At 38.4% G+C, this 26,841-nt stretch overlaps 1 protein-coding gene across 1 annotated transcript; it reads left to right on the plus strand.

Annotated features, from left to right (window-relative positions):
* Positions 1-16,171: 16,171 nt before the first annotated feature.
* LOC141618026 (uncharacterized) lies at positions 16,172-16,675 on the plus strand. The gene has a single exon (XM_074435151.1). The coding sequence runs from the start codon at positions 16,172-16,174 to the stop codon at positions 16,673-16,675; it is 504 nt and encodes a 167-aa protein (XP_074291252.1).
* Positions 16,676-26,841: the final 10,166 nt, after the last annotated feature.

Consider the following 26,841-nt stretch of genomic DNA (forward strand, 5'->3'; position numbering starts at 1 on the left):
TAGGTAAGAGATCAGAAGGTTTGTTTGGGTCTGGAGTTTGGGTACTCGATCGAGTACGTGGGGCACTCGATCGAGTAGCCCGTTACTCGATCGAGTGGGTTTGGGAACTCGATCGAGTAGGTTCTGGGGGTCGCGTCTTCGTGTTTTGAAGTTTAGTACGTATGTTCATATCTACCCCTTTTCTTATATATGTATAGTTTCAAGATGCCGCCCAAGAGAACTGCTTTGTACGCGAGAGCTGAGCTTATGACCGTGGATGACATCGTTAAGATGTTAGAGCACCAGGATGCTCTTACTGAGACCCTGAAGAGAGTGAATGAGGACAAGGATAAGAGTAAGGAGAAGGAGGTTGATCATTCTAAAATCAGCCTCTATATTGCGAGGTTTAACCCGAAGGAATACAAGGGGGTTGGGGAACCTAACCTTCTTGATAGTTGGCTGAGAGAGATGGAGAACATCTTAGACTTGGTTCATTGTCCTGATGAGATGAGGGTGGAACATGCCGCATTCTATCCGAGGGAGGCAAGCGTGAGCAAGTGGTGGGATTCGGTGAAGGTGAGTGCTAAGGAGATATACACCAACCCAAGGCTTACCTCGCTATACCTTGGGAGGAGTTTCGTAGGTTTGTGAGGAAGGAGTTCGTGTCGGAGCATGTGAGGAGTAAGTTGAGGGAAGAGTTTGATAAGTTTAAGATGACCGCTGAGATGTTTGTAGCCGAGTACTACGGGAGTTCAATGAGAAGTCCGGGTATCCGAGGACATGGGTTTGAGTGAGGAGAACCCGGCATTGAGGTTTGAAAGAGGGTTGACTACCACGATTATGGATAAGTTACCCGTGGGAATCCTTACCGATGTTAAGGAAGCTTATGAGAGGGTGGAAGAGCCGAGAGGTTGGTGGAGATGGCTCGGGAGAGGTCGGTGGTGAGAAGAGGAAGTCCGAGAGCGAGGGTGGTGGCCAATCGAATCACAAGAAAGGCAACCACAATCGCCTAAAGGATTTTCTTCGGGTCGGGTTGATCTTTGGGGCTTCCTTTGGGCGTGGCCGTGGGAGTGTGAGTAATAGTTGGGGAGTGACTGCTTTGGTTGTGGTGGCGTAGGCCACAAGAGACATGAGTGCACGAGTGCACCGGGATCTTTCGAGAGACCGCACGAGCTTCGAGAGCAATGACCGGCTGGATCATGGTCAAACCGGGAAGTCGAGTTACAGAGTGGAGGCAACCGCAACGGCGGTAATTCTTATCGAAGACACCGACGAACAACAACAACAATCAAGGGTCGGGTGCTAAGCCGACCGCATCACCAAGATCTTGTCCGGGAGGTGGGCGGAAGACCAAATGGCAAGTTATTCATGATGGAGAAGAAAGCAAATTTGAGGAAGATGCGCATGTTATCACCCTAGGTACATTCCTTGTTAATGGTGTTCCTACCTTTGTTTTGTTTGATTCGGGGCTTCTCGATCGTTTGTGTCTTGAGTCATGTTAAACGGTTGGGTTTGAGAGTATATGAGTCTGTTAGTGAGCAAGTTTTCATACCTTGGCGAAGAGTCCGTATCGTGTGGGAGGTTGTTTAGGGATGTATCTTTGATAGTTGGGCAAGTTGATTTCCCTGTAGACTTGCTAGAGTTTCCTTTTAACGGTTTTGAGATGATAGTTGGGATGGATTGGTTAGGAAAGTATAAAGCTAAGATAGTCTGTCATCAAAAGAAAGTGTCCTTAAGAGGTCCAAAGGGTGTTAGTGTGTCTTACCGTGGGTTTCTAGTCAAACCCAAAGTTAAGTTGATTGTAGCTGTTACCTTGAAGTCTTATACGAGGAAGGGATGTCCTCCGATCTTGTGCCATGTGATAGATGACCGGAGAGAGCCCCAGTTGATGAGATACCGGTGGTGGGAGAGTTTGTCGATGTTTTTCCGGAGGAGATTCCGGGTTGCCACCGAAGAGGGAGATAGACTTCACTTTGTTGAGTTGAAGCCGGGGACGGGGCCAATCTCTAAGGCACCGCACCGTATGGGTCCTAAGGAGATGGAGGAACTTAGGAAGCGGTTGGATGATTTGATAGAGAAGGGATACATTAGACCAAGTGTATCGCCTTGGGGAGCACCGCCTGTTCGTGAAGAAGAAAGATGGGAGCTTGAGGCGTGCATAGATTACGGGGTGAGCCGAACGTGTGACGATAAAGAACAAGTATCCTTTGCCAAGGATAGATGACCATTTGATCGGTTGAGCGGTGCAACGAGTCTTTTCTAAGATTGACTTGAGGTCGGGGTACCATCGGTGAAGATTAGAGAGGTGGACATACCAAAGACGGCTTTCACGTCAAGGTATGGCCATTATGAGTATGTGGTGATGCCGTTTGGGTTGTCTAATGCGCCGGCAGTGTTTATGGATTTGATGAATAGAATCTTCAGACAGTTCTTGGACCAGTTTGTAGTAGTGTTTATCGATGATATCTTAGTCTACTCTAAGACTAAGGAGGAGCATGAGGAGCATCTGAGGATCGTGTTGCAGACTTTGAGGGATCATGAGTTGTATGCTAAGCTGTCCAAGTGTGAGTTCTGGTTAGAGAAAGTTGCTTTTCTGGGGCATGTGATCTCTAAAGATGGGGTAGCTGTGGATCCGGCGAAGATTGAGGCAGTGACAAAGTGGGAAGCAGAAGAATGTTTTTGAGGTTAGGAGTTTCTTGGGTTTAGCTGGATACTACGACGTTTCGTGAAAGATTTCTCCAAGATAGCTAGACCGATGACGGCGTTGATGAGGAAAGAGAACAGGTTTCGTTGGGATGAGAGTTGTGAGACGGCGTTCCAAACATTAAGGAGCGTTTGACCACAGCTCCTGTCCTCGCATTGCTCGAAGGGAGCGAGAATTTCGAGGTTTATACGAGATGCCTCAAGAATGGGCTGGGATGTGTGTTGATGCGAGAATGGTAAAGTGATTGCCTATGCTTCTAGGCGTTGAAGCCTTATGAGGAGAACTACCCTACCCATGATCTGGAGTTGGGTGCGGTGGTGTTTGCTCTCAAGATTTGGAGACATTACCTTTATGGAGCAATCTTTAAGGTATTTTCTGATCACAAGAGTCTTAAGTACATCTTCACGCAGAAGGAGTTGAACATGAGACAGAGGAGGTGGATGGAGTTGATTGGCGATTACGACATGGAAATCATCTACCATGAAGGAAAGGCCAATGTTGTTGCTGATGCTTTGAGTAGGAAGAGTGTACATTCCTTGTGTACAGCTCTATCTTTGATGAGGCTGAGGGATGAGGTAGCGAGCTTTGGGATACATATGATGCAGAAAGGAGATGCCATGGGTGATATGACAGTACATCTGGAGTTTTATGATGGTATTCGGGATAAGCAGGCTTTGGATCCTAAGATAGTTGAGTGGAGAGTCGAGTAGAGAAAGGGACAGTGTCCCGGTTTTCTATTCATACTGATGGTAGTTTGAGGTTTGATGGTAGGTGGTGTGTTCCTAATGATGAGGAGTTGAAAAAGACGATCATGACAGAGGCGCATTGCACACCATATTGGTTCATCCGGTGGAGACAAGCTATACAAGGATTTGAAGAAAACGTTTTGGTGGCTTGGGATGAAGAAAGAGACAGTAGGAGTTTGTGTCCCGTTGTTTGACATGCAGAGAGTTAAAGGGGAACAGAGAAGACCACAAGGTAAGATTCAGTCTTTAGAGGTGCCTGAGTGGAAGTGGGAATCCATTTCCATGGATTTCATTGTGGGTTTGCCTAAGAGTCAACAAGGTAACAACATGATTTGGGTGATAGTGGATCGTCTGACCAAGTCAGCTCACTTTGTTCCAATGAAAGATACATGGACTAAGGCACAATTGGCTATGGCCTATCGAAAGAGCGTGCTTAATTTACATGGAGTCCCTAAGGACATAGTGTCTGACAGAGATGCGAGATTTATATCGAGGTTTTGGAAAGAGTTGCAGGAATCGTTGGGAACAACTTTGAAGATGAGTACAGCATTTCATCCTGCGACAGACGGGCAAACTGAGAGAACAATCAAGACTCTTGAGGATATGTTGCGAGCTTGTGTGATGGATTTTGGTGGTAGCTGGGAGCAGAGGTTGGACTTGATAGAGTTTTCTTACAACAACAGCTATCACACCAGTATTGGTATGGCACCGTTTGAGGCTTTGTATGAGAGGAGATGTAGGAGTCCAATCTGTTGGGACGACAGTGCTGAGGCAGTGGTTTTAGGACCAGAGATGGTACATGAGATGGTGGAACAGATTAAGATGATCAGGGAACGGATGAGAGCAGCCCAGGATCGACAAAAGAGTTATGCAGACCTACATCGTCGGGACATAGAGTTTCAAGTTGGGGACAAGGTTCTTGTGAAAGTGTCTCCGATGCGTGGAGTTATGAGATTTGGGAAGAAAGGCAAGCTAAGTCAGAAGTTTATAGGGCCTTATGAGATCTTAGAGCGAGTTGGGGAAGTTGCTTATCGTCTGGCTTTACCAGCTGCGTTAGAGAGAGTGCATAATGTGTTTCATGGATCGCAGCTGCGGAAGTATGTGAGTGACCCGTCACATGTGTTGGAGGCAGAGAGCTTAGAGCTAGATGAGTCTTTATCATACCTTGAGGTGCCTAAGCAGATTCTAGACCGAAAGGTTAGAAAGACTAGGAGTGGTGAGACAGTTTTGCTTAAGATCCTTTGGTCTAACCACGAGACCGAGGAAGCTACATGGGAGCCAGAGGAAGCTATGAAAGAGCGTTACCCTTTCCTCTTTGATCAGGTATGTATGGTTACGAGGACGTAACCTTGTTTCTTTTAGGGGGGTAGGAGATGATCGCGAGCAGTTTTTACGAGTTTTATACCCCTTTTATATGTTGTGTCGGTATGTTTGTCGGGATGAGTTGGGTTAGTATCATGTTTTACGTTGAATTTTGTTTGCCCTTCGAGTCGGGAAGCTTATGGGAGTACCTTTGTTTAGTAGTGGTTTGAACTTCGGGGACGAAGTTCCTTTTAAGGAGGGAAGACTGTAATACTCCGTATTTATAAGTCTTGGGGTACTCTATCGAGTAGCCCTTACTCTGTCGAGTAAGGGTAAGTTGCGAAATAAAATAGTTTCGACTGTTGGGTACTCGATCGAGTAGCTGGGGTACTCGATCGAGTAGGGGTACTCGATCAAGTACCTTGGGTACTCGATCGAGTGTCCGGTTTTACGGGGAGTTTTCTCGGGTTTTGTTAATTATGCGATTAAGGTATTTAAACATAATCGTCATTGTTTTAAATCACTTTTACAAGACCTAAAACCCTGTTTAAGAGAGAAAGCGCCGATTCATCTTCCTAATCGCATTCTTAGCAATTCCTGAGTTCGACGGTCGGTCCTTGTCGTAATTCGTATCCTTGAGTTCCTTGCGTCGAGGGTAAGCTTTTAATATAATTTTTATAATGTTTTGTTAAGATTGGTTAAACCCTAATTTAGAGATTGGGGGTTTTGGTGTGTAGTTTGTGATGTGTAGTCTCTATGTGTTATGTGATAGGAGGAGGGTTCGTAGAAGAGGCGTTTTGATACAGCTGTAGATACCGTCTGCTTGTTGTGCTTTCCAGGTAGGATTTCCTACTCAGTATTAGTCCCATAATGGGATATTGGTGATGTGTTGTATTTGGTTGTTTGATATAATGATTGTATTGTGTTTGTGGTTGTGATTGCGGTTGATAGTTCTCGAGATGCGTTCTCGGCTGAGTGGGGTCACTTGCGGGAGTGACTTCACGCCCTAGTTTCGCCCTTTGTGGAACCCGCCACGGAAGGGGATGTGCACATTAATGGGACAGGGTTATCGCTCGGTATGATGAGCGGGGCTTAGGTGGGAACGGCTGCGGTCCCCCATCGGGCGTGGTCGGGTCCGGTGGACGATCGGGATTGAGATGATGGGAGTTGGTGGTGTGTGTGTGTGTGTGTGATTCATTTTGTCTGTTTGTCTTATTATTGTTATCTATATTGATTGTGTGATTAGTATGCGACCCGGTGTTGTTTTGTAAACTGCGGTGATCCATTCGGGGATGGTGAGCAGATATTGAGCAGGTATTGAGATGAGTACTGGGATAGCTGGGATGCCACGACAAGATGATAGGAGTCTTCCGCTGTAGCCTTAGTTTATTTACTTTTCAGTTAGACAGTCAGTTTGAGAATAATGTATCGCACTTTTAGTTGGTTTCATGGATTGTAACTATTCGTTAAACTATTTATAATAAACGTTGTTTCGTTATTGTTGTTTGATTATCATTGCCTCGGGTAACCGAGATGGTAATGTCTTCATACCTGAGTGGTCCTGGTAAGGCACTTGGAGTATGGGGGTGTTACAGTTACGGTAATGGTCAGGGCAGAGGCGGTTCTGCAAATGTCGTGCAGAACACACAGTCAGATGGAGGAAATGAGTCGAAGGAAGCTTTGTGACCGTACCAAAGGAGTAGTGGGATGCATATGTGAATCAAAACAAAGCCTCTACCTCCAATGTGCGGATGAATGATAAGACAGATAATTATAATGTCTGGTTGATTGATTCTAGGGCTATCCATCATATGACGGGTTGCTTCGATTTTTTGTATGACGTACACGATGTAGCACCGTGTGTGGTAAGTCTTCCTAATGGGAAGTCAGCAACAGCGTGGAAGGAGGGTAGAGTAAATCTCGGCCAAGGATTGATTTTACAAAGAGTCCTATTTGTTCCCGATTTTAATTGTAATCTAATCTTCGTCTACCAGTTAGCTATTGAGCGTGATTGTGAATTGTTTTTCACTAAGAAGACTTGTGTTATACAGGACCGCGCAATGAAGAGGACGATTGGTACGTATGAACAAAAGGGAAGACTATATCTTTTGGAAGTAAGCACGGGTCATAAGGTGATGACAACAGCGAAACAAGCTGAGAACAGTGACGTATGGCATCATAGACTTGGGCATCCTTCAAGTCGGGTAGTTAGTCTTTTGCCTTTCATTAATAAGAAGTGTGATGAACATTCTTTTGCTATTTGTGATATTTGTTTGAAAGCGAAACAGACGCGAGAAAAATTTGTTATTAGTGAGAATAAAGCCAAATGCATTTTTGAACTCATTCATTGTGATTTATGGGGAGATTATCGCACGCCCTCATCTTGTGGGAGTTATTATTTTCTTATTATCGTGGATGATTTTTCCCGTGTTGTTTGGGTCTATTTAATTAAGACGAAAAATGAGGTTTTTCAATTGCTACAAAATTTTATAGCTATGGCAAAAAGACAATTTCATAAGGATGTCAAGGTTGTTCGTACTGATAACGGTATGGAGTTTACTTGTTTACAGTCCTATTTTTCCACACTTGGCATTATACATCAAACTTCTTGTGTGGGTACCTCGCAGCAGAACGGTAGAGTTGAGAGAAAACATCGTCACATTCTCAATGTGGCACGAGCTTTACGTTTCCAAGCTCATTTACCGATTGAATTTTGGGGCGAATGCATTTTAGCTGCTGGGTATTTAATGAATAGGACCCCGTCTATGCTTTTACAAGGTAAAACTCCGTACGAAGTTTTGTTTAATAAGCCACCTGTTTACGACAATTTACGAGTATTTGGGTGTTTATGTTATGTCAAACATTTGCGGAAAGATGGTGATAAGTTTGCTCCACGAAGCAGACGGTGCATTTTTGTTGGTTATCCTTTTGGTAAGAAGGGTTGGGAAGTGTATGATTTGGATTCGAAAACTTTCTTTGTATCACGAGATGTAGTTTTTGATGAGTCCAATTTTCCCATGTGTCCTATTCTGCCCGGTACTGATAAAGCCCAGCCCGAGAGGACGTCCATTCCATCTGTCGAAGAAAATGTATTGGCTGATGATGCGGAAATTATTTTGGGTGATGTTGGTGTCAAGGGTGGTGATGCTGCAAATACCGAGGGAGTTTCGGGGGAGCATGATGTTGAGGTTGGTAACGACAACATTGAGCAGTCCCAAAATGTCGAGCAAGCTGAGTATGGGCGAGGAAAACGTCCTCACGTTCCTTGGTCTAAATATAGTCGTGACGAGTACGTTTCCAGTGGTGCCCGTGTCCTTCATTCAAATAAAGATAATAGCCTTTCCCCGGATCACTCGCGCCAAAGTTCCTCTTCAGGTATGCCTTTCCCGTTAGCTCATGTTTTATCTTGTGATAATTTCTCTGTGGCACACCGTGTTTTTCTCACTTCAGTTGATAATGCCGTGGAACCCACTACTTTCCGTGAGGCCATGACAAATCAACGGTGGCAAGAAGCGATGAATCTTGAAATAGAAGCTTTGATTCGAAATGGAACTTGGGACATAGTCGATCTTCCAAAGGGAAAGAAAGCGATTGGTAACAAATGGGTGTACAAAATTAAACTCCGCGCTGACGGTTCTGTAGAGCGATATAAAGCTCAGCTTGTGGTTCTTGGCAATCGGCAGAAAGAAGGGATAGATTTCTTTGAAACTTTTGCTCCAACTGCAAAGATGGTTACTGTTCGAATTTTCCTTGCCATTGCCGCTGCTCGGAAGTGGGAGTTGCATCAGATGGACGTTCACAAGGCTTTCCTTCATGGTGATTTGGAAGAGGAAGTATACATGAAATTGCCCCATGGATATTCGGTTGACACGCCGGGAAAAGTGTGTCGTCTTAAAAAGTCTCTGTATGGCCTTAAACAAGCCCCCCGCTGTTGGTTTGAAAAGCTTTCGGCATCCTTGGTAACTTATGGATTTAAGAAATGTTTTTTTGATTACTCTCTTTTTGCTTATGTTAAATCTGGCATAGAAGTCTACATTTTGATCTATGTCGATGACTTGGTTATTGGAGGGAATGATACGAACGCAATTAAGCATGTGAAAGAATACTTGAGCTCATGTTTGTACATGAAGGATCTTGGAGCACTAAAATATTTTTTGGGTCTTGAAGTTGCGAGAAATTAGACCGGTATATTTCTTTGTCAAAGAAAATATGCTTTGGATATATTAGAGGAGACAGGTCTTATTGGCAGTACACCGGCTAGCGTGCCCGTCGAACAAAATCACAAGCTTGCGCTAGCCACTGATGCCGTACTTCAACACCCAGAATCCTATCGTCGCTTGGTTGGTCGCCTCATTTATCTAACTAATACACGACCATATTTGTCTTACAGTGTTCATATTCTATCATGTTTTATGCATGAGCCACGCGAAACACATTGGAAAGCAGCCTTGCGTGTTGTACGCTACCTCAAGAATAGTCCAGGTCAAGGACTTTTGTTTCGGTCAGATGCATCTCTTGATTTGTCCGTATATTGTGATGCCGATTATTCGAGTTGCCCCTTAACTCGTCGCTCCTTGACCGCTTATTGTATATTCTTGGGTACCGGTCCCGTTTCTTGGAAACAAAAAAGCAACCAACTGTGTCACTTTCTTCCGCTGAGTCCGAGTATCGCGCCATGGCCGCGGCTACTTGTGAGGTAAAATGGTTGCGTGGCATCTTGCATTTATTCCGCATATCCGCTTCGTTTCCCGCTATGCTTCATTGTGACAATCAAGCGGCCCTTCATATTTCGCGCAATCCTGTGTTTCATGAACGGACTAAGCACATCGAGGTTGATTGTCATTTCGTGCGCGATGCTATCCAAGAAGGTTTGCTTGCTCCAAAGTACGTACACACGTCAGAACAAGTCGCGGACATCCTAACCAAGGCCTTAGGTGCGCGAGAATTTCATCATCTGTTATCCAAGTTGGGCGTCGTTAATCCCCACGTTCCAACTTGATGGGGGTGTTACGAGAGATACGATTTTCATCTCCGTATATTTGTCATATATTTTGTGTATATTCGTCTTATGGTTAGTTACCATATTCGGGTAGTTATGTCGGTAGAGAATATAGGGTTTCTTGTATGTAGTAGTATCCTACATAAACTAAGTCGTCTTGTAATTGTTGACACACAGTAATACAAAATTACAAACACACAAAAATTCCCCAATTCATATTCTATCATTCAAATTAACAATTTACTTATTTTGAAGTTTCATTATGAGATACAATCGCTAAATATTATGGTTAATATTGGTAGGGTTTAATTTGTTACAAATAACATCAATACTATATATTAATTCCAGAAACCAAGGGACTTCAATGTAATTAAAGAAAGTTATACAAATTAATTATACTATATAGTTTTAAATCACTAGCACCGTGTGATGGACCCGATTAAGGGATCTCAAGGCAAATACTATATAGTTTGGGTTAAAAGTATAATATACAGATGCCTTGATGAAGAATACTTATGGAAACTACATTAAATTAAAGTAATTAATTTTAGAAAACACAATAATATAGTAATTTTCCTTAAAATTAGCATGCCCCGCTTATGGAATTATTTAGTATCATCATAAAATTATAAATTAAATTAAATGTAGTCAAAGTTATAGTAGCAGCAACGGGATTAATAAAATTTAACAGTATTAATGTGGAGTAGTGACAATTATAATAATGACAGTGGGAGTAGTGAATGTAACAACGAATGTAGTGAAAGTAACAGTGATAGCAATGAGAAAAAGTATGAACAATTAAATAACCAATCGACTCAAGAAAATATTTTATTAATTTAAATACAGGCTGGATAAAATTAATGGGAATAATGAATTTAATCGAAAAAAAATAGAGGAATTAGTAAAAGAAACAATAGTAACAACGGGAGTAGTGAACGTAATGATATTAACAAAGAATGTCGTGAAAGTAATAATATTAATAGCCGAGTAGTGAATGTGTCTCATAATTTCAAAATAAATTTTACATTTCATCATAATTACAAGATATGCTATAGAAAAATATATTACTAATAGTAAACGTGTGAGTAAGACACCTCCAACATAGTTTATTTCATTGAAAATAAAATTTAACGGTAAAAAAAGATAGCCCGAGCGAAGCCGGGCACCAAACCTAGTTACTCCGATTATGCAACCTTCGATGAAACCGATTTATGTTTGATATTCATAGTACTATCGACTTATCAAAGTACTAGGTTCAGGCAGGACAAGAGAGATTGATAAGGACTTAAAAGTTACGGAGTAAAATCACAATGAAATGGGATATATGATGGGATGAATAATCAAGCTTAACTTAATGCCCCTCAAATAAATTGAAAAATTATTGTTATAGTAATAAGATCGACTAAAGGCCCCGTTCTTTTCGACTTAATTTCAGCTTATTTCAATTTAACTTAGCTCCATTCATTTTATTTCAACTCAGCTCCATTTAGTTTAACTCTGCTCTATACAAATTAACTCTTACTTCTACTCAATTCGGCCAAAAAAGACAAGAGGTAAGCCATATTTGGCTACCCAAATGATCCGAGTGCAATTCCAATACTCCAACATTGGTATAACGCGTTTTTTTACAACACAAATTCTCATTTGTGACGGCTGATATCCGTCACAAGCTTGCGACGGGTCAAATAAAATACACATGGGAGGATAAAGACAAGTCATTTGTGATTTTCTATGCATTTTATTTTTTGTCTTATCTACCCATGTGGGTGATACTTGACCCGTCACAAGCTTGTGACGGATATATCCGTCACAAGTGAGACCTATTGTTTAAACAACTACTTAATCAAATTGATTTTTTTTTTTTTTTTTTGTGACGTAAAAACCGGCAGCCGCTATCGTTGATGCGCACTGAGCAAACCTTCGGATGTAAAATTGATGATTTATAAAAGGAGTCAGATGAGTTACGTTATTGTAGATATATATGGTAAGTTGCACTTTTCTTACGAGAAATAGAATAAAATTAACACAAATTCTCATTATATACGGACACTATCTGTCTATAGCTATAAACGGATAGTCGAATAGTGTCCTTTTCACAAATGAAAGTGGGTAGTGCAAGTGGGTGGGAAATGGATACCCTCACTTGCCCTCCCACTTTGATTTTGAGAGAGAACCACTATCCATTTATAACTATAGATGAATAGTGGTCGTCTATAATGAGACTGACCGTAAAATCAAATGTATTGAAGAGTCTATGTCATTCAAGGTGCAGGTAAGAATCTTTCGTCGGGCCTTAAGTTTCAGAAATGTAAGACCATCTCCAAGCAGTGGTCGCGCTAATTAAGTCGCGATCTGATTTTATTCTTAATCCCACCTTATTAACCTTGACCCATTTTCATCTCCCAAGCAGAAGGTCGCGATCTAGGTCATCAACCCAATCATTTTTCACCTTCCAACCTTTTTTGTTTTGTTTACGACCAATGATAATTTGACACCTATTGGTTCACCAATTGACCTAATAAGGTCAAGAGCAACCAAAGAGGTCACAAATTGACCTTATAAGGTCAAGAGCAACCAAAAGGTCACGTTAATCTCATGCTTAATTGTTGGTTAAGACGATCCAACAAGGTCGCGACCTCCCTTATGACCTTGCTTGGGAATGGTCTAAAGATGCGATATTCCTGAAATATTCCTTTGAATTCAGTTCTTATTTGGCTCAAGTATAATGATAAACCATTAATAAAGCAGTGCGACAAGTGTTCACAATTATATGCATATGAGACTATGAGTGACTTTGCATCGTAAAGACGTAAAGACAACAAGTATTCGTCCTTCCATTCGCATTTTGTTACAAGTCCTGGTTTTTCAAGATGATTTTAAGAGCAATTCCGTCACTCAAGAGTGACGGATATGTGCCGTCATAAACAAGAATTTGTGTTTTAAGATAGCGCCATTCTTTTTTTATTTTTCGGCCTTTTTTTTATCAAAAAGTTTATTTAGAAAATGGTTTGTAAGATATTCCATAAAATAAATAAGTATTTTATTAATATTTTATTAATTTATTTTATGGAAATTAAGTTGGTCCATTGTATGGTGGAATTTAACTAGGATTCTGTTTTCACTATTATCTCCCACTAGGTTTGGTGCCCGGCTTCGCCCGGGCTACCTCTATTTACCGTTAAATTTTATTTTCAATGAAATAAACTATGTTGCAGTTATCTAACTCACACGTTTACTATTTGTAATATATATTTTTCTACGACATATCTTGTAATTATGATGAAATATAAAATTTATTTTCAAATTATGACACTTTCACTACCCCTCTATTAATATTATTACTTTCACGACATTCTTTCTTAATATCATTACGTTCACTACTCTCGTGGTTACTATTGTTTCTTTTACTAATTCCTCTATTTTTTCTGTTAAATTCATTATTCCCGTTAATTTTATCCGACCTATATTTATATAAAAAATACATTTCTTTGAGTGGATTGGTTATTTAATTGTTCATACTTTTTCTCATTGTTAGCCCTGTTACTTTCACTACATTCGTAGTTACTTTCACTACTCCCACTATCATTATTATAACTGTCACTACCCCACAGTAATACCGTTAATTTTATTAATCTCGTTGCTGCTACTATCACTTTTACTACATTTAATTTAATGTAAAATTTTATGATGATACTAATTAATTCCATAAGTGGGGCATGTTAATTTTAAGGAAAATCACTATATTCTTGTGTTTTCTAAATTTAATTACTTTAATTTAATGTAATTTCCATAAATTTTCTTCATCAAGGCATCTTTATATTATACTTTTAACCAATATTATATAATATTTACGTTGAAGTCCCTTTATCAGGTCCATCACACGGTGCTATCGATTTAAAACTATATAGTATAATTAATTTGTATAGATTTCTTTAATTACCTTGAAGTCCCTTGGTTTCTGAAATTAATATATAGTACTAGTATTGGTGCCCGGCTTCGTCCGGGCTACCTTTACTTACCATTAAATTTTTTTTTTCATTAAAAAAAATTACATAAAGTTGCATAACTCATAAATTTATCATTAATATATTTTTCTATGATATATCCTAAAATTACGATGAAATAAATTTTGAGACAAATTCACTACTCTCGAAATTAATATTTTACTCTTATTAATGAAACAATAGTAATAATATTTCACTACTTGCCCGTAATCATTGTTACTTTCACTACTCCCGCCGTAACTATTATTATTGCCACTACTGCCGCATTAATATTGATAATTTCACTACTCCCGCCGTAATTATTGTTATTTTCACTATTGCCGCATTAATATTGATTATTTCAACACTCCCGTTGTTGTTTCTACCACTTTCATTAATCTCGCTGATAATATTGTTACTTCTACTTTACTGACGATATTACTTTTACTACTTAGGCATGCAATTTTTCTTTTCTTTACTGACGATATTACTTTTACTACTTAGGCATGCAATTTTAAGAGGATTATATATTTATATAAATATATTACATATATGCATTAAATCAAATTGAAAGAAATATGCAATATTATATATTATGGAATCTAACTTGAATTATTTATAACATACTTATATTATATTTTTGTATGTTAGATAATTAACATCTCTATACATCTAATAAACAATAAAGTTTAATAAAATTGCATAGATTTTAAATTTAATATGTAATTTTATGATGATAATAATTAATACCATAAGCGTGCGTGTTTATACTAATTAATTATTTTATTTGAAGGAAATTGACCATCTTTTAAACTTCTATAAATATTTAGGAAAATTACCAAGCTTCTATATAATTTAATTTTAACCCAAACTATATAATATTTGCATTGAGATCCCTTAATCGGGTCCATCACACGATGCTAGTGATTTAAAACTATATAGTAAAATTAATTTGTATAACTTTCTTTAATTACATTGAAGTCCCTTGGTTTCTGGATTTAATATATAGTATTGATTGATAACTTACCATTCACAATTTAGGAAACTGTTCAGTTGACTCTTTGATGGCAAGAGTCTATATAAGGGGAACATATTTATTCTGATTAAGGTTCACCAATCCTACCTTATTAAGAAAATACACCATCTAAATTGTGAGGTTGAGGGTTTGGAAGCCAAGTCAGATTTGGGAGTTAAGAAATTGGGTTATTTATTAAGACTGATCAATTATTTCAAGCAATGGCTGGAGGTAAGTAATCGATCTCTTTTATCGCTTCCGCATTCAGTTTATACATGTTCATTATGAGACTAGAACAGGTTAATTTTAGACTATAAAACTTACACTTAGTATCAGAGCGAGTAATCGCTCCCGCCTTGCTTAATTAAAATATTGATTGTTAGCGTAGAATATTCCGTATTCTATGAATTTGCAATATTTATGATTTTCACATGCGAGACTTTGCTTTATGCGTATTAAGAAACCTTATGTATTGATATTTGATTAATCTAATTAATCTCATATGACCTGTTTGTACATAATGTTTACTAAGTTTTCCTCGCATGTACTCCGTAATTAATGGATGAGTTGCCAACTTGTTCATTGTTCATAAATAAAAATAATTACCTTCGTTATGTCAAAATCAACCATGTGTGCTTGGCTATTACATGTTTTTGACCTTGTGCGTGGATGGACCCTGTCCCTCCTCGTTGATTTCGTGTTACAAATTTTGATTTGAGATATTGAATTGTTATCCGCTGTTGAAAATTCATTCTCATCGTTCAGCAGTTGTATCTTAAGTTTGCACTGATGTTTGTTGTATGGTACGAAATCTGATTTTGGATTCGGTATTTGTCATACACGGAGTTATTTTCTATGCGTGTCCGTATGGAGTTTGGCCTATTGACATTTCTGGTCATATATTTTTCCTATATACATTAAGTTGAGTATATAGATTAAAGTTTAAAGTTTAATGTCAAGTGATTCAAAATTTATTAGTTTGAGAATAGCCACAACATCTCTAATTAATTGAAATTTTATTTTAGAATCACATGTGGAACTAGACATTATTTGTGATTAGTCGTATGTAATATAATGAGACTTACACACAGGAATCTTGTTGTATGTATTTGTATGACTAATTAGGATGATATATTGAATCTTGTTTCTTAATCTACCCACAGGAGTTAAGAGATGTATATGATTTGATAGTATTGTCATAAAGTTAAAAATTTATATGTATCTAATTGAGTAGAGCTTTAGCCCACAGGCAAGTTTTATGTCTCTAGATTCATATTTGAGCATGATTTACATTGGTAAAGCATGATTAAGTTTAAAGTCTCAACTTTGGTAATAGGCATGTTATTTATTAAATTTGCAGTAGTTTTACCTGAGAGTTCTACTGATGTCAAATTTGACATTCCTGAATTGAATGGTGATAACTATAAGGTCTGAAAAGAGAGAATGCTACTGCAGTTAGGATGGTTAGATATTGGCTATGCTATTCGGAAAGACGAACCACCTAAAGTAACTAAAGAAAGCACTAAAGAAGCAATTGATCTTTATGAAAAGTGGGAGAAATCTAATCGTCTTTCCATTATATTCATAAAGACCAGAATGTGTGCTAGTATTCGTGGTTCTATCGATCAACATACTAAAGTTAAAGATCTAATTAAGGCCATCGATGAACAGTTTGCAACTTCTGATAAAGCTCTTGCTAGTACCTTAATAATGCAGTTTTCATCTTTGAGGCTCACCGAGACTAAAGGTGTGCGTGATTATATCATGCGCATGAGGGATATTGCAGCCCAACTTAAGATTTTGGAAGTTACCATGTCTGAATCTTTCCTTGTGCACTTCATTTTATGCACTCTTCCTCCAAAATATGCTCCTTTTAAGATCTCTTACAACACACATAAGGATAGATGGTCAATTAATGAACTTATTGTAATACCCGCCCTTTTATAGACCCGTTGACCAGCGTTGACTGACCTTGGGAGCGGGAATAGTTCTTAGAAGTGCGTGCCAAAGCCATCTTGGGTTACGAGTTATGAGTGGTACTCGATAGAGTAGAGGCTACTCGATCGAGTAGCGTGGTTACTCGATCGAGTAGGGGGTCACTCGATCGAGTATGTGGGGTACTCGATCGAATATCGAGTTTTCAGCGAGGGTTTTTAATCGCGTTTTGTTAAATCCGCAAACCATTTCCGCCTCATTCCTCCTATCCTTCAGTCGCCTCTTTCCCTTCCCTTCACCATAAAACCTCCATGGAAGCCTTTTGAAGGTCCTTGTGCCCTGGGAGAGCATAGTTTGAGTCAGGTAGCGGTCTTTTGCCGGATTTCTCTTTATAGGTATGTCGGCATCATCATCTTTGTCTTTGCCTTTACGATTAGGGTTTGCTTGGTAGTAATAGATGTTGTATTGTGGTTATAGGCTTTGCTTGGTTGCTTGATATGTCGTATGTTGGCATGGATTGGTTGCGGTTGCTTAAAGGTAGGTTCGCCTACTCAGTTTCTGTAGATGGTCTAGTGTGTCGGTTGTTGTGGTTGTTGTGTGTTGTTGATTCATTCAGGCGGTTGTTGCTGTTGTATTGTGATTGTGACTGTTTGTCTCTGGTTCTCGAGACGCGTTCTCGGCTGAGTGGAGTCACTTGCGGGAGTGGCTTCACGCCCTAGTTTCGCCCTTCGTGGAACCCGCCATGGAAGGGGATGTGCACATTAATGGGACAGGGTTATCGCTCGGTATGATGAGCGGGGATTTGGTGGGTACGGCTGCGGTCCCCCACTGGCAGGGCTGGTCCAGTGGACAGTCGGTGACGGAGATTGTTCGGTGTGGGTTGCTTGTGCGTGGCTGGTTGTGTTACATTGTATTGCTAGTTGTTGTTGGCTTTGCTATGTTTTATCTCAGTACTGACCTTGTGTGGTTGTTTTCTTGTTTTATGTGTCTGCCGTGATCCCTTATGGTGAGCAGTCTGTCTTAGCAGGTGTTGATGTTGTTGATAGCTGGAGTCCGGGCAGAGATGAGTCTTCACGAGATTTGATAGTTTTAGCAAGTAGCCTTTGAGTTGTATCTTTTATATCATCAGTCGGTTTTAAATCACTTGTAATATAACATAATAGTTATTTTATCGACATTTGATTATTACTGTCCTCGGGCAACCGAGATGGTAATGCCCTTATATGCTAAGGAAGGCCTAGTTAAAGCTCCTCTGGATATGGGGGTGTTACAAAGTGGTATCAGAGCGATGATTTTGGAACCTGTAACAAATGAACTTAATGAACGTAGTGAGTCTAATAAAATGAACCTGGTGTATGTATCATGGGAGCCCCGCTGATGCTAGATTTTGGGTGAGTAGGCGCCCTCATTTCAAAATCTTGGCCCCATGATACTTAAGCCAGTCACATGGTATGGGAATGTGGAGTCCGTGTGTATATGTATGATGTGTATGTTAATAGTGTCGGAGTTATCTGAGGTCGAGTCTTTGCTAACATAGAGATGGGTATAATGGTTGCGTTTGGATGACGCTTAGTGAAGTTTTGGCTTGATTAACGAGCTTGTATGATGATTCCGGGATACGTGCCAAAAGTTTATTTGATAGAAATCCGTGAAATGTGAAAGTGTATGCCGTAATATGAAAGTGATTATGTTGGAGTTTGCTTCTAGTGGTTGGTAATGGTAATACTATGCGAGTTTATAAGTCCTACGGTAGCCATAGTGTAATAGTTATAAGAATTGTTGAGTTATATTATGAAATATGGCATGTAGTAATGCGTATTGTTGGAATATGTGTCCTCCGACAATAATGCGATCACGACTGTTGATCATGATGATCACATGTTTAAGTCTCGTTTTTAAGAATACAATTGGGAAGTAATTTTTACTGTCAACTGGTCAACATATATCGGTAATGATTGGCTGACTAGAGTTTGACATTACTGTCGTGCGACGGTGGTGATCAGTTGACCCCCTAGGTCATACCTATAGGGCAACACTCTTAATTGATCATTTAATTAATCGTATAACGTTACGAGTTAATTAAATCACTTGAAAAATTGACGGACGCTTTTGGAAGTAAAATTTACGTATCACATTGAAATGTGATTAAATGAGATACGATCTGAGTAATCGAATTGTATCATTACTCGGATGAAATTATTGTTTAAAGAAACAATTAAATTTGAATGAATTATTATAAATACAAACTGTTGTGATTTATAAATGGTAAAATATTTTTTTGGTACAAGTAATTATGAATTACTAAGTCGATTTTTGTATATGACGTATTTTTATTAATACGTTGATTTTTAATATGTTAAAAATACATGACAAATTTATTTTACATATGGCATGTAACATATTGAAAATTGACAAAAATAATATGGATTCCATATTATCCATATGTGCCGAAAATATGAGGATGGTTAGGCAAATATTAAGTTATTGTTATTAGTGGTAAACAACATAATTACCTACTAAAACTAGCCTTGCATGCCTATTGCTCATTGTGAAGAACAACTAGGGCATGCATTGGCTCTTTTGTACCTCCTCTCCCAACCGGTTTTGGGGAAGAAAACCCTTGTGGTTTTTCTTTTTATTTTGCTTAATATTCACTTAGCTATTGACTAGTGATTATTATTCATTCAACACAACAAAAACAAGAGTTTCTAGAAAGAGAAAAATACCTTCCATTCTCCTCTCTCTCAACCGGTTTTGAGAGCAAAAATCAAACATTTTTGGGTCATTTTTCTTCACAAAATTAATATTATCTAGTATACATAATATTAATTTTATTAAGAGTAAGCTTTGGGTATAATTCCTTGGGAGAGATCCTACACTTGGGTCTTTGTTCATCCAAAAGGAAAGCTCAAGAACAAAAGAGAAGGAGATCTCTTTTGTGCTCATTTGAACCGAAAACACAATGTAAGAACATGTTTCTTCCTTATTTTGTTTTAATGTTTGCATGCATAAGATCAATCTTTAATTTTATGACAAATTAAATTAAGACATATATGAGTATGTAAGTATATAAATCTACTTTTCCTTCAATCGGTATCAAGAGCCATGGTTGTTTGAATGCAAATCGGTTAAAAGTTTTTCCGAGTTATAAAGATTAACATATAAAACTTGTAAAATTTGTGTTATTATGATATATCACGAAATTAATTCATGCATGTTAAAATTTCTGGTCCTAAAATGTTTTAGGATATTTTGGTTAAATTTACGGATTTTTATTGTTCATATTATACAATAATGGCATTTAAATGTGATTTTATGAGTAAAAATGTCATTTTCGGTCTAAAATTATCTATACTTCGAATTTTTCAGTGATTTTTGGATATGTTGTCACATATATTATTTTGAGATAACCTGTAAATTTTCATAATTTTTGGACTTGTTATGCTCGAAAAATGGATTTTTCATTATTAAATTCGGATTTAGATGAAAAATAGGTTAATATGAGATAAATTTCGAATCTGGTCATAGAAATTTAGTATGTTGTCTCATGCAATTTTACAGGATGTGTGTAAAATAATGGGCTATAGTGAAGTCTTTTTGCATGATTTATGGATTTTTGAAGAAAAATAGCATAAATAGTGACATTATTAGTGAAAAATTAATAAAACATAATCTATGACTAAGGAAAAACGTTATATGTTGCATTTTATTATCTTTTTTCAGATCTAAAATTGAAAAGTTAATGAATATAACTTTTTCCATATTTTTATGATTATTTTAGTTAAAACCGATAAACCGCAACATTGTTTTTCCGGAAAAATTTCGAAATTTTTAACCTAAGTTTTTGAATATTATGAGTGTCATGGTATTTTTCCAGAATGTTCATGAGTTTAAATTTCAAATTTCAAATTTATTTGAAATTTTTTGATTTATTTGAAGTTTATAGCTTATTTTTGTAATTTTTAGTCCATTAATGAACAATTTTATAAATATGAGTTAATTATGGTCAAATAATTAGTGAAGACTAAATTTTGAGTCCTAAGAGGTTAGGGTAATTAACTTATGCATAAATATGAATTTATGTAATTTTTGTGATTATAAAATGTTGAAATCACGCAAATCCGTAAAAACCGAGTAATATACGATATTGGCTAATTAAAGGCGATTTAGCATAAAATTGGGCATGTTCATACATATTATAATGCTGCATTTTCTTTATGATTGTCATAATTTTAATTTATGTAATTTTTGAATTATGTAATTTTACTTAGTATGGCCTTAGATTTTAATTGGTATTTCCCGAAATGTATGGGAATATCGATTCGGTTGTAATTTTATTGTGATCTCGTATCACCGTTTTGTAATTTAATAGATTTATTTTTATTTTAGTTACAAATGTATAATAGGAAGTTATGTAATTTATTATGTAATTTTATTCATTCCGGAGTTCCCAAAGACGGATTTCTTCAAGAATGGCGATACATAAAGACGGTGTTACCTCGAGATACGTGTCACAACCGAAGTTCAAGGGACCAATGGAGTTGGTTTCCGAATATGTAATAGTTAAATAGTTTTTTCTATTTTAGGAAAGGCCATACTAGGATTTATTTATTTTTATGCTTGCATTTTATTTTATGTCGCATGCATCGCTAAATCGCCATAACTAAAACATGCATCTTCTTTTATCGAGTTTATCGACCGTGTCAATTAGAATTATCGTAGTTCACCGCTTTTGTTCACTTAAAACGTGATAGATAATAAATTGACATGACCTCTCGCTAAAACAATTAATTGAGACATAGCCTTACCAAATAGTAGAAACCATGAAAACCTATTTCGCGAGGGAGTGCGCTCGGCCCCACCGGGTACAAACCTTGTTACGTAGGGGAAGTGGGTGATGAATGTTAATCCACCGAATTCATGTTGATAAGGGATGTATCAGCCACACCGTGCCCAAGTTAATGTGGGTTTGGATCATGGACACATTTATTCGAAATTTGGATTGAACTCAACAAAAGTTTTTGATAAGGGATGTATCGGCCCCACCGTGCCCTTGTCGGATGTGTTTTGGGCTAAAGATAAATGTTAATGTAATATTATCGACCAAGAGTTCTAAAAGTAGAATCGATTAAACGTTAATCCACCGAGTTATATTGATAAAGGATGTATCAGCCCCACCGTGCCTAAGTCAATATGAATTTGGGTCTTGGAATCATTTATAATAGTTGGGTAGAGGTCACTATATAAATGTTCATATCTTGTTAATCATTTACAAGTATGATATTAAAAGACAAATGTTAATATTTCCTTTTCCTCCATATTTGTAGTTCATTACAATGAATCCATCAAATGCTACCGCACCAATAACTATTGAGTCTTACCACAATGTTTTTGACGACGTATGCTCCAACAATGATTTCGACACTACGAGAGAACTTCATTTTGGGATAGGTTCGGATGGAAACCTTAACTTCATCACCTCTTCTAAACCACCTACTACTACTAGACCTCGTGTGAGTCCGTCTCAGGAAGACTACCTCATACAATCTATAGGGTCTTTGTCTCTGGAAGATAAAGATGCCAAAACTAGTGGGAGCTCAAGCAATCAAGTTCTTGCTTCAAAGGGCAAAAGGTTCAAGAAGAAGGGAAAGAAAATCAAAAACTTCAAGCAAGTTAATGATGAGTGCCATTATTGCTATGGTATGGGACATTGGCTTAGGAATTGTCCCGTATATTTGCGAAATATAAGGGAAGGAATCATCACTCCAAAAGGTAAAATTCCTAAGGAAATTTATGTTATTGATATAAATTATACTTCCACTACGACATGGGTACTAGATACCGGATGTGGTTCTCACCTTTGTAATCATTTACAGGGTTTAAGAGATGTGGAGAGGCTTAGCAAGGGAGATGTGGATCTACGCCTTGGAAATGGAGCTCGAGTAGCGGCCGAATCCAAAGGAACTTATGTTTTAGCTTTGCCTAACGGATTTGAGTTGTATTTACATAATTGTTTTTATGTGCCTACACTCTCTAAAAACATTATTTCAATCGCCATGCTAGACATGGACGGTTTTTGTTTTGTCATTAAGAACAATCGTTGTACTATTTCTAGGAACGACTTGGTTATAGGCCAAGCTTCCTCTATCAATGGCATTTACATTTTAGAGACCTGAAATCCGACTAATGATATCTATAACATTCAATCAAAGAAACTCAAATCAAGTGACCCAAGTGAAGCGTTCATTTGGCATTGTCGATTAGGTCACATAAACGAGAATCGCATCAAAAGATTAATTTCGACTAATGTGATTACACCATTTGATTATCAATCATATGGTACATGCGAATATTGCCTACTTGGCAAAATGACTCGTAATCCTTTTAGTGGTAAAGGGACACGAGCTAGTGAACTATTGGGACTCATACACACCGATGTATGTGGACCAATGAGTATCACCGCTCGTGGTAATTATGACTACTTTATAACCTTCACAGATGACTTGAGTAGATATGGGTATATCTATTTAATGAAGCATAAGAGTGAAGCGTTTGAGAAATTCAAGGAATTTCAAAACGAAGTAGAGAACCAATTGAACAAAAGGATTAAGGCACTACGATCCGATCGTGGTGGTGAATACCTTAGCCTTGAATTTGATTCACACTTGAAAGGTCGTGGTATTATATCACAACTTACTCCATCCGGAACACCACAACTCAATGGTGTTGCCGAAAGGAGGAATCGAACCCTACTTGATATGGTTCAATCCATGATGAGTCAAACCGAGTTACCGAACTCGTTTTGGGGATTTGCGATTCAAACCGCAATTCGATCTTTGAACAATAGTCCCACAAAGTCCACCGAAAAGACTCCATGTGAGATGTGGACGGGAAAGATCCCCAATATATCCTATATGAAGATTTGGGGATGTGATGCTTACGTCAAAACTAAGAACGACAACAAGCTTGCCCAAGATCCGAAAAATGCATCTTTGTAGGTTACCCCTCCACCTCTCGAGGATACTACTTCTACAAACCTCAAGATAACAAAGTGTTTGTGTCTTGCGAAGCTGTCTTCTTAGAAAGAGAATTTATTTCTAAGAGACAGAGTGGGAGAAATTTTGAACTTGACGAAGTTCAAGAGCCACAAACCGAGGTAGAGACGCAAGAAGAAGTTCCTTCGTCGTCTAACGCGGTTGTACCTCCTCCACTAAGAAGGACGGGTCGAGTAATTCGCCATCCCGATCGATATGTGGGACTTATCGAGGAAGATGGAACACTCGATGTGTTGCTCATGGAAAGTGACGAGCCTGCCACCTACAAGGCCGCAATCTCTAGTCCTAATTCTTCCTTATGGCTTGAAGCCATGAAATCCGAAATGGATTCTATGCTTGAAAACCAAGTTTGGGACTTGGTAGATTTGCCTAAAGGGGCAAGACCTCTTCAATGCAAATGGATATTCAAAGTCAAAAATGGCATAGAAGGACATGATGATGTCTACAAAGCTAGGCTAGTGGCAAAGGGATTTACCCAAGTCCAAGGTCTCCATTATGATGAGACCTTCGCCCCCGTAGCCATGCTAAGATCCATACGGATTTTGTTAGCGATTGCCGCATTTCATGATTATGAAATATGGCAAATGGATGTCAAAACCGCTTTTCTAAATGGGCATTTAGAAGAGGAGGTGTACATGATACAACCCGAAGGTTTTGTTGATTCTAAAAATCCTAACAAAGTGTGCAAGCTTAAGATATCCATTTATGGTCTTAAGCAAGCATCTAGAAGTTGGAATCATCGATTCAATCATGTTATAAAGGAAAATGGTTTCACTCGAAGTGTTGAGGAACCATGTTTATACATGAAATTTAGTGGGAGCAATGTTGTGTTCCTAATCTTGTATGTCGATGACATACTACTCATTGGAAATGATATTCCAATGTTGTCTTCTGTTAAGAAGTGGTTAGGTAACCACTTCCAAATGAAGGATTTAGGAGAAGCGCAACGCATATTAGGTATCCGGATCCATAGAGATAGATCCAAGAGGATATTGGCACTAAGTCAAGAATCTTATGTTGATAAGATTCTTCGACGGTTCAGCATGGACAAATCCAAAAGGGGTTTGGTACCTATGGTAACCGGGACGATATTGAGCAAGATTCAATCTCCCTCCGAACCCCATGATGTTGAACGCATGAAGTTGATCCCTTATGCTTCCGCTGTTGGATCAATCATGTATGCCATGATATGCACACGTCCTGATGTCTCGTATGCCTTGAGCATGACGAGTAGATATCAAGGAAATCCGGTGAGAGTCACGGATAGTGTCAAGAACATCCTTAAGTACTTAAGAAGAACTAAGGACTCTATCCTAGTGTTTGGAGGAGATACTGAGTTGCGTGTTAATGGATACACGGACTAAAGTTTTCAAACAGATAGAGATGACATGAAATCACAAGCTGGTTTTGTTTTCATGCTCAATGGTGGTGCCGTTCGCTGGAGAAGCTTCAAGGAAGTCAGAATCGGATTCAACAACGGGAGGTCGAGTACATAGCAAAGATCGAAGTCGCCAAGGAAGCTGTGTGGATCAGGCAATTCACGGAAGGTCTAAGAGTAGTACCTACCGCCAATGATCCCATCACTCTCTATTGTGATAATAGTGGGACGATCTTCCAAGCTAAACAGCCGAAGTCTAGTAATAGATCTAGACATGTACTTAGAAAATATCATGTAATAAGAGATTTCATTGAAAGAAAGGAAATTGCGATTTGTAAGGTTGGGACGGATGACAACATAGCCGATCCGCTCACCAAGCCTTTATCGCAGGCTAAGCATGATGGACATGTTACGTCCATGGGACTTAAACGTGTACCAAGTTTTTGTTAGATTTTGAAATGAAATAAAAGTGTTGTTTTTGTTCATGTTCAAAATCACATTTGTCTTTTATCTTTAATTTATACATTGTTACATCCAAACGGGTTGTAGTGACAATTGAACCCCGTTAAAGTGAACACGGATTAACATAGTATTTGCCCATAGTCACTTGTATGAGGCGACGTCTCGAAGTGACTAGAGTGTGATGCGATTGATGGCAAGTTCAAGTGTCATAGAGTCATGTGAGATGACTAGTCGATCACATAGGCGATCGTTAGGAACATTTTGTCGGGCCTAATGACCGCTTATAGAGTTCGGAAATTTATATAGCCTGGTCGTGGCGAGAGCTACTATAGTATTCGAATGAGTCGATTCTTTTGACTAAAGACTATTCACCTAAGATGGCACAGTTTCAGATTAACTTTGATTTGTGTTACTACGACCTTCGTAAATGGGGTCAAATGGGCATATTTTGGGTTATGATGGCTGTGGCTAGTCGAAGGGAATGAGTGCGATAGGAATTGTCCACCCCTAGTCGGGGTTATAACAATATCTCGGGGCCACTCGAGGAGTAATGAATTGGAAATGCGTGGCCACGCTCGGAAGGTATCTATGATAGATAAACTGGTCAATCGTTATTCTCCGGATCGAGGAAACCCACTCGATATGATCACTTGCAAGTACGACCGAAAGACACCTTGCATTGAGTGGGAGATAGTAATAGGACAAGAGAATTGGTGACGCACACTTGTCGAGGACAAGTGGGAGATTGTTGGAATATGTGTCCTCCGACAATAATGCGATCACGACTGTTGATCATGATGATCACATGTTTAAGTCTCGTTTTACGTAATACAATTGGGAAGTAATTTTTATCGTCAATGGTCAACATATATCGGTAATGATTGGTCGACTAGAGTTTGACATTACGTCGTGCGACGGTGGTGATCAGTTGACCCCTCTAGGTCATACCTATAGGGCAACACTCTTAATTGATCATTTAATTAATCGTATAACGTTACGAGTTAATTAAATCACTTGAAAAATTGACGGACGATTTTGGAAGTAAAATTTACGTATCACATTGAAATGTGATTAAATGAGATACGATCTGAGTAATCGAATTGTATCATTACTCGGATGAAATTATTGTTTAAATAAACAATTAAATTTGAATGAATTATTATAAATACAAACTGTTGTGATTTATAAATGGTAAAATATTTTTTTGGTACAAGTAATTATGAATTACTAAGTCGATTTTTGTATATGACGTATTTTTATTAATACGTTGATTTTTAATATGT

This window comes from Silene latifolia, chromosome X (genome assembly GCF_048544455.1).
Source record: "Silene latifolia isolate original U9 population chromosome X, ASM4854445v1, whole genome shotgun sequence".
NCBI lineage: Eukaryota > Viridiplantae > Streptophyta > Magnoliopsida > Caryophyllales > Caryophyllaceae > Silene > Silene latifolia.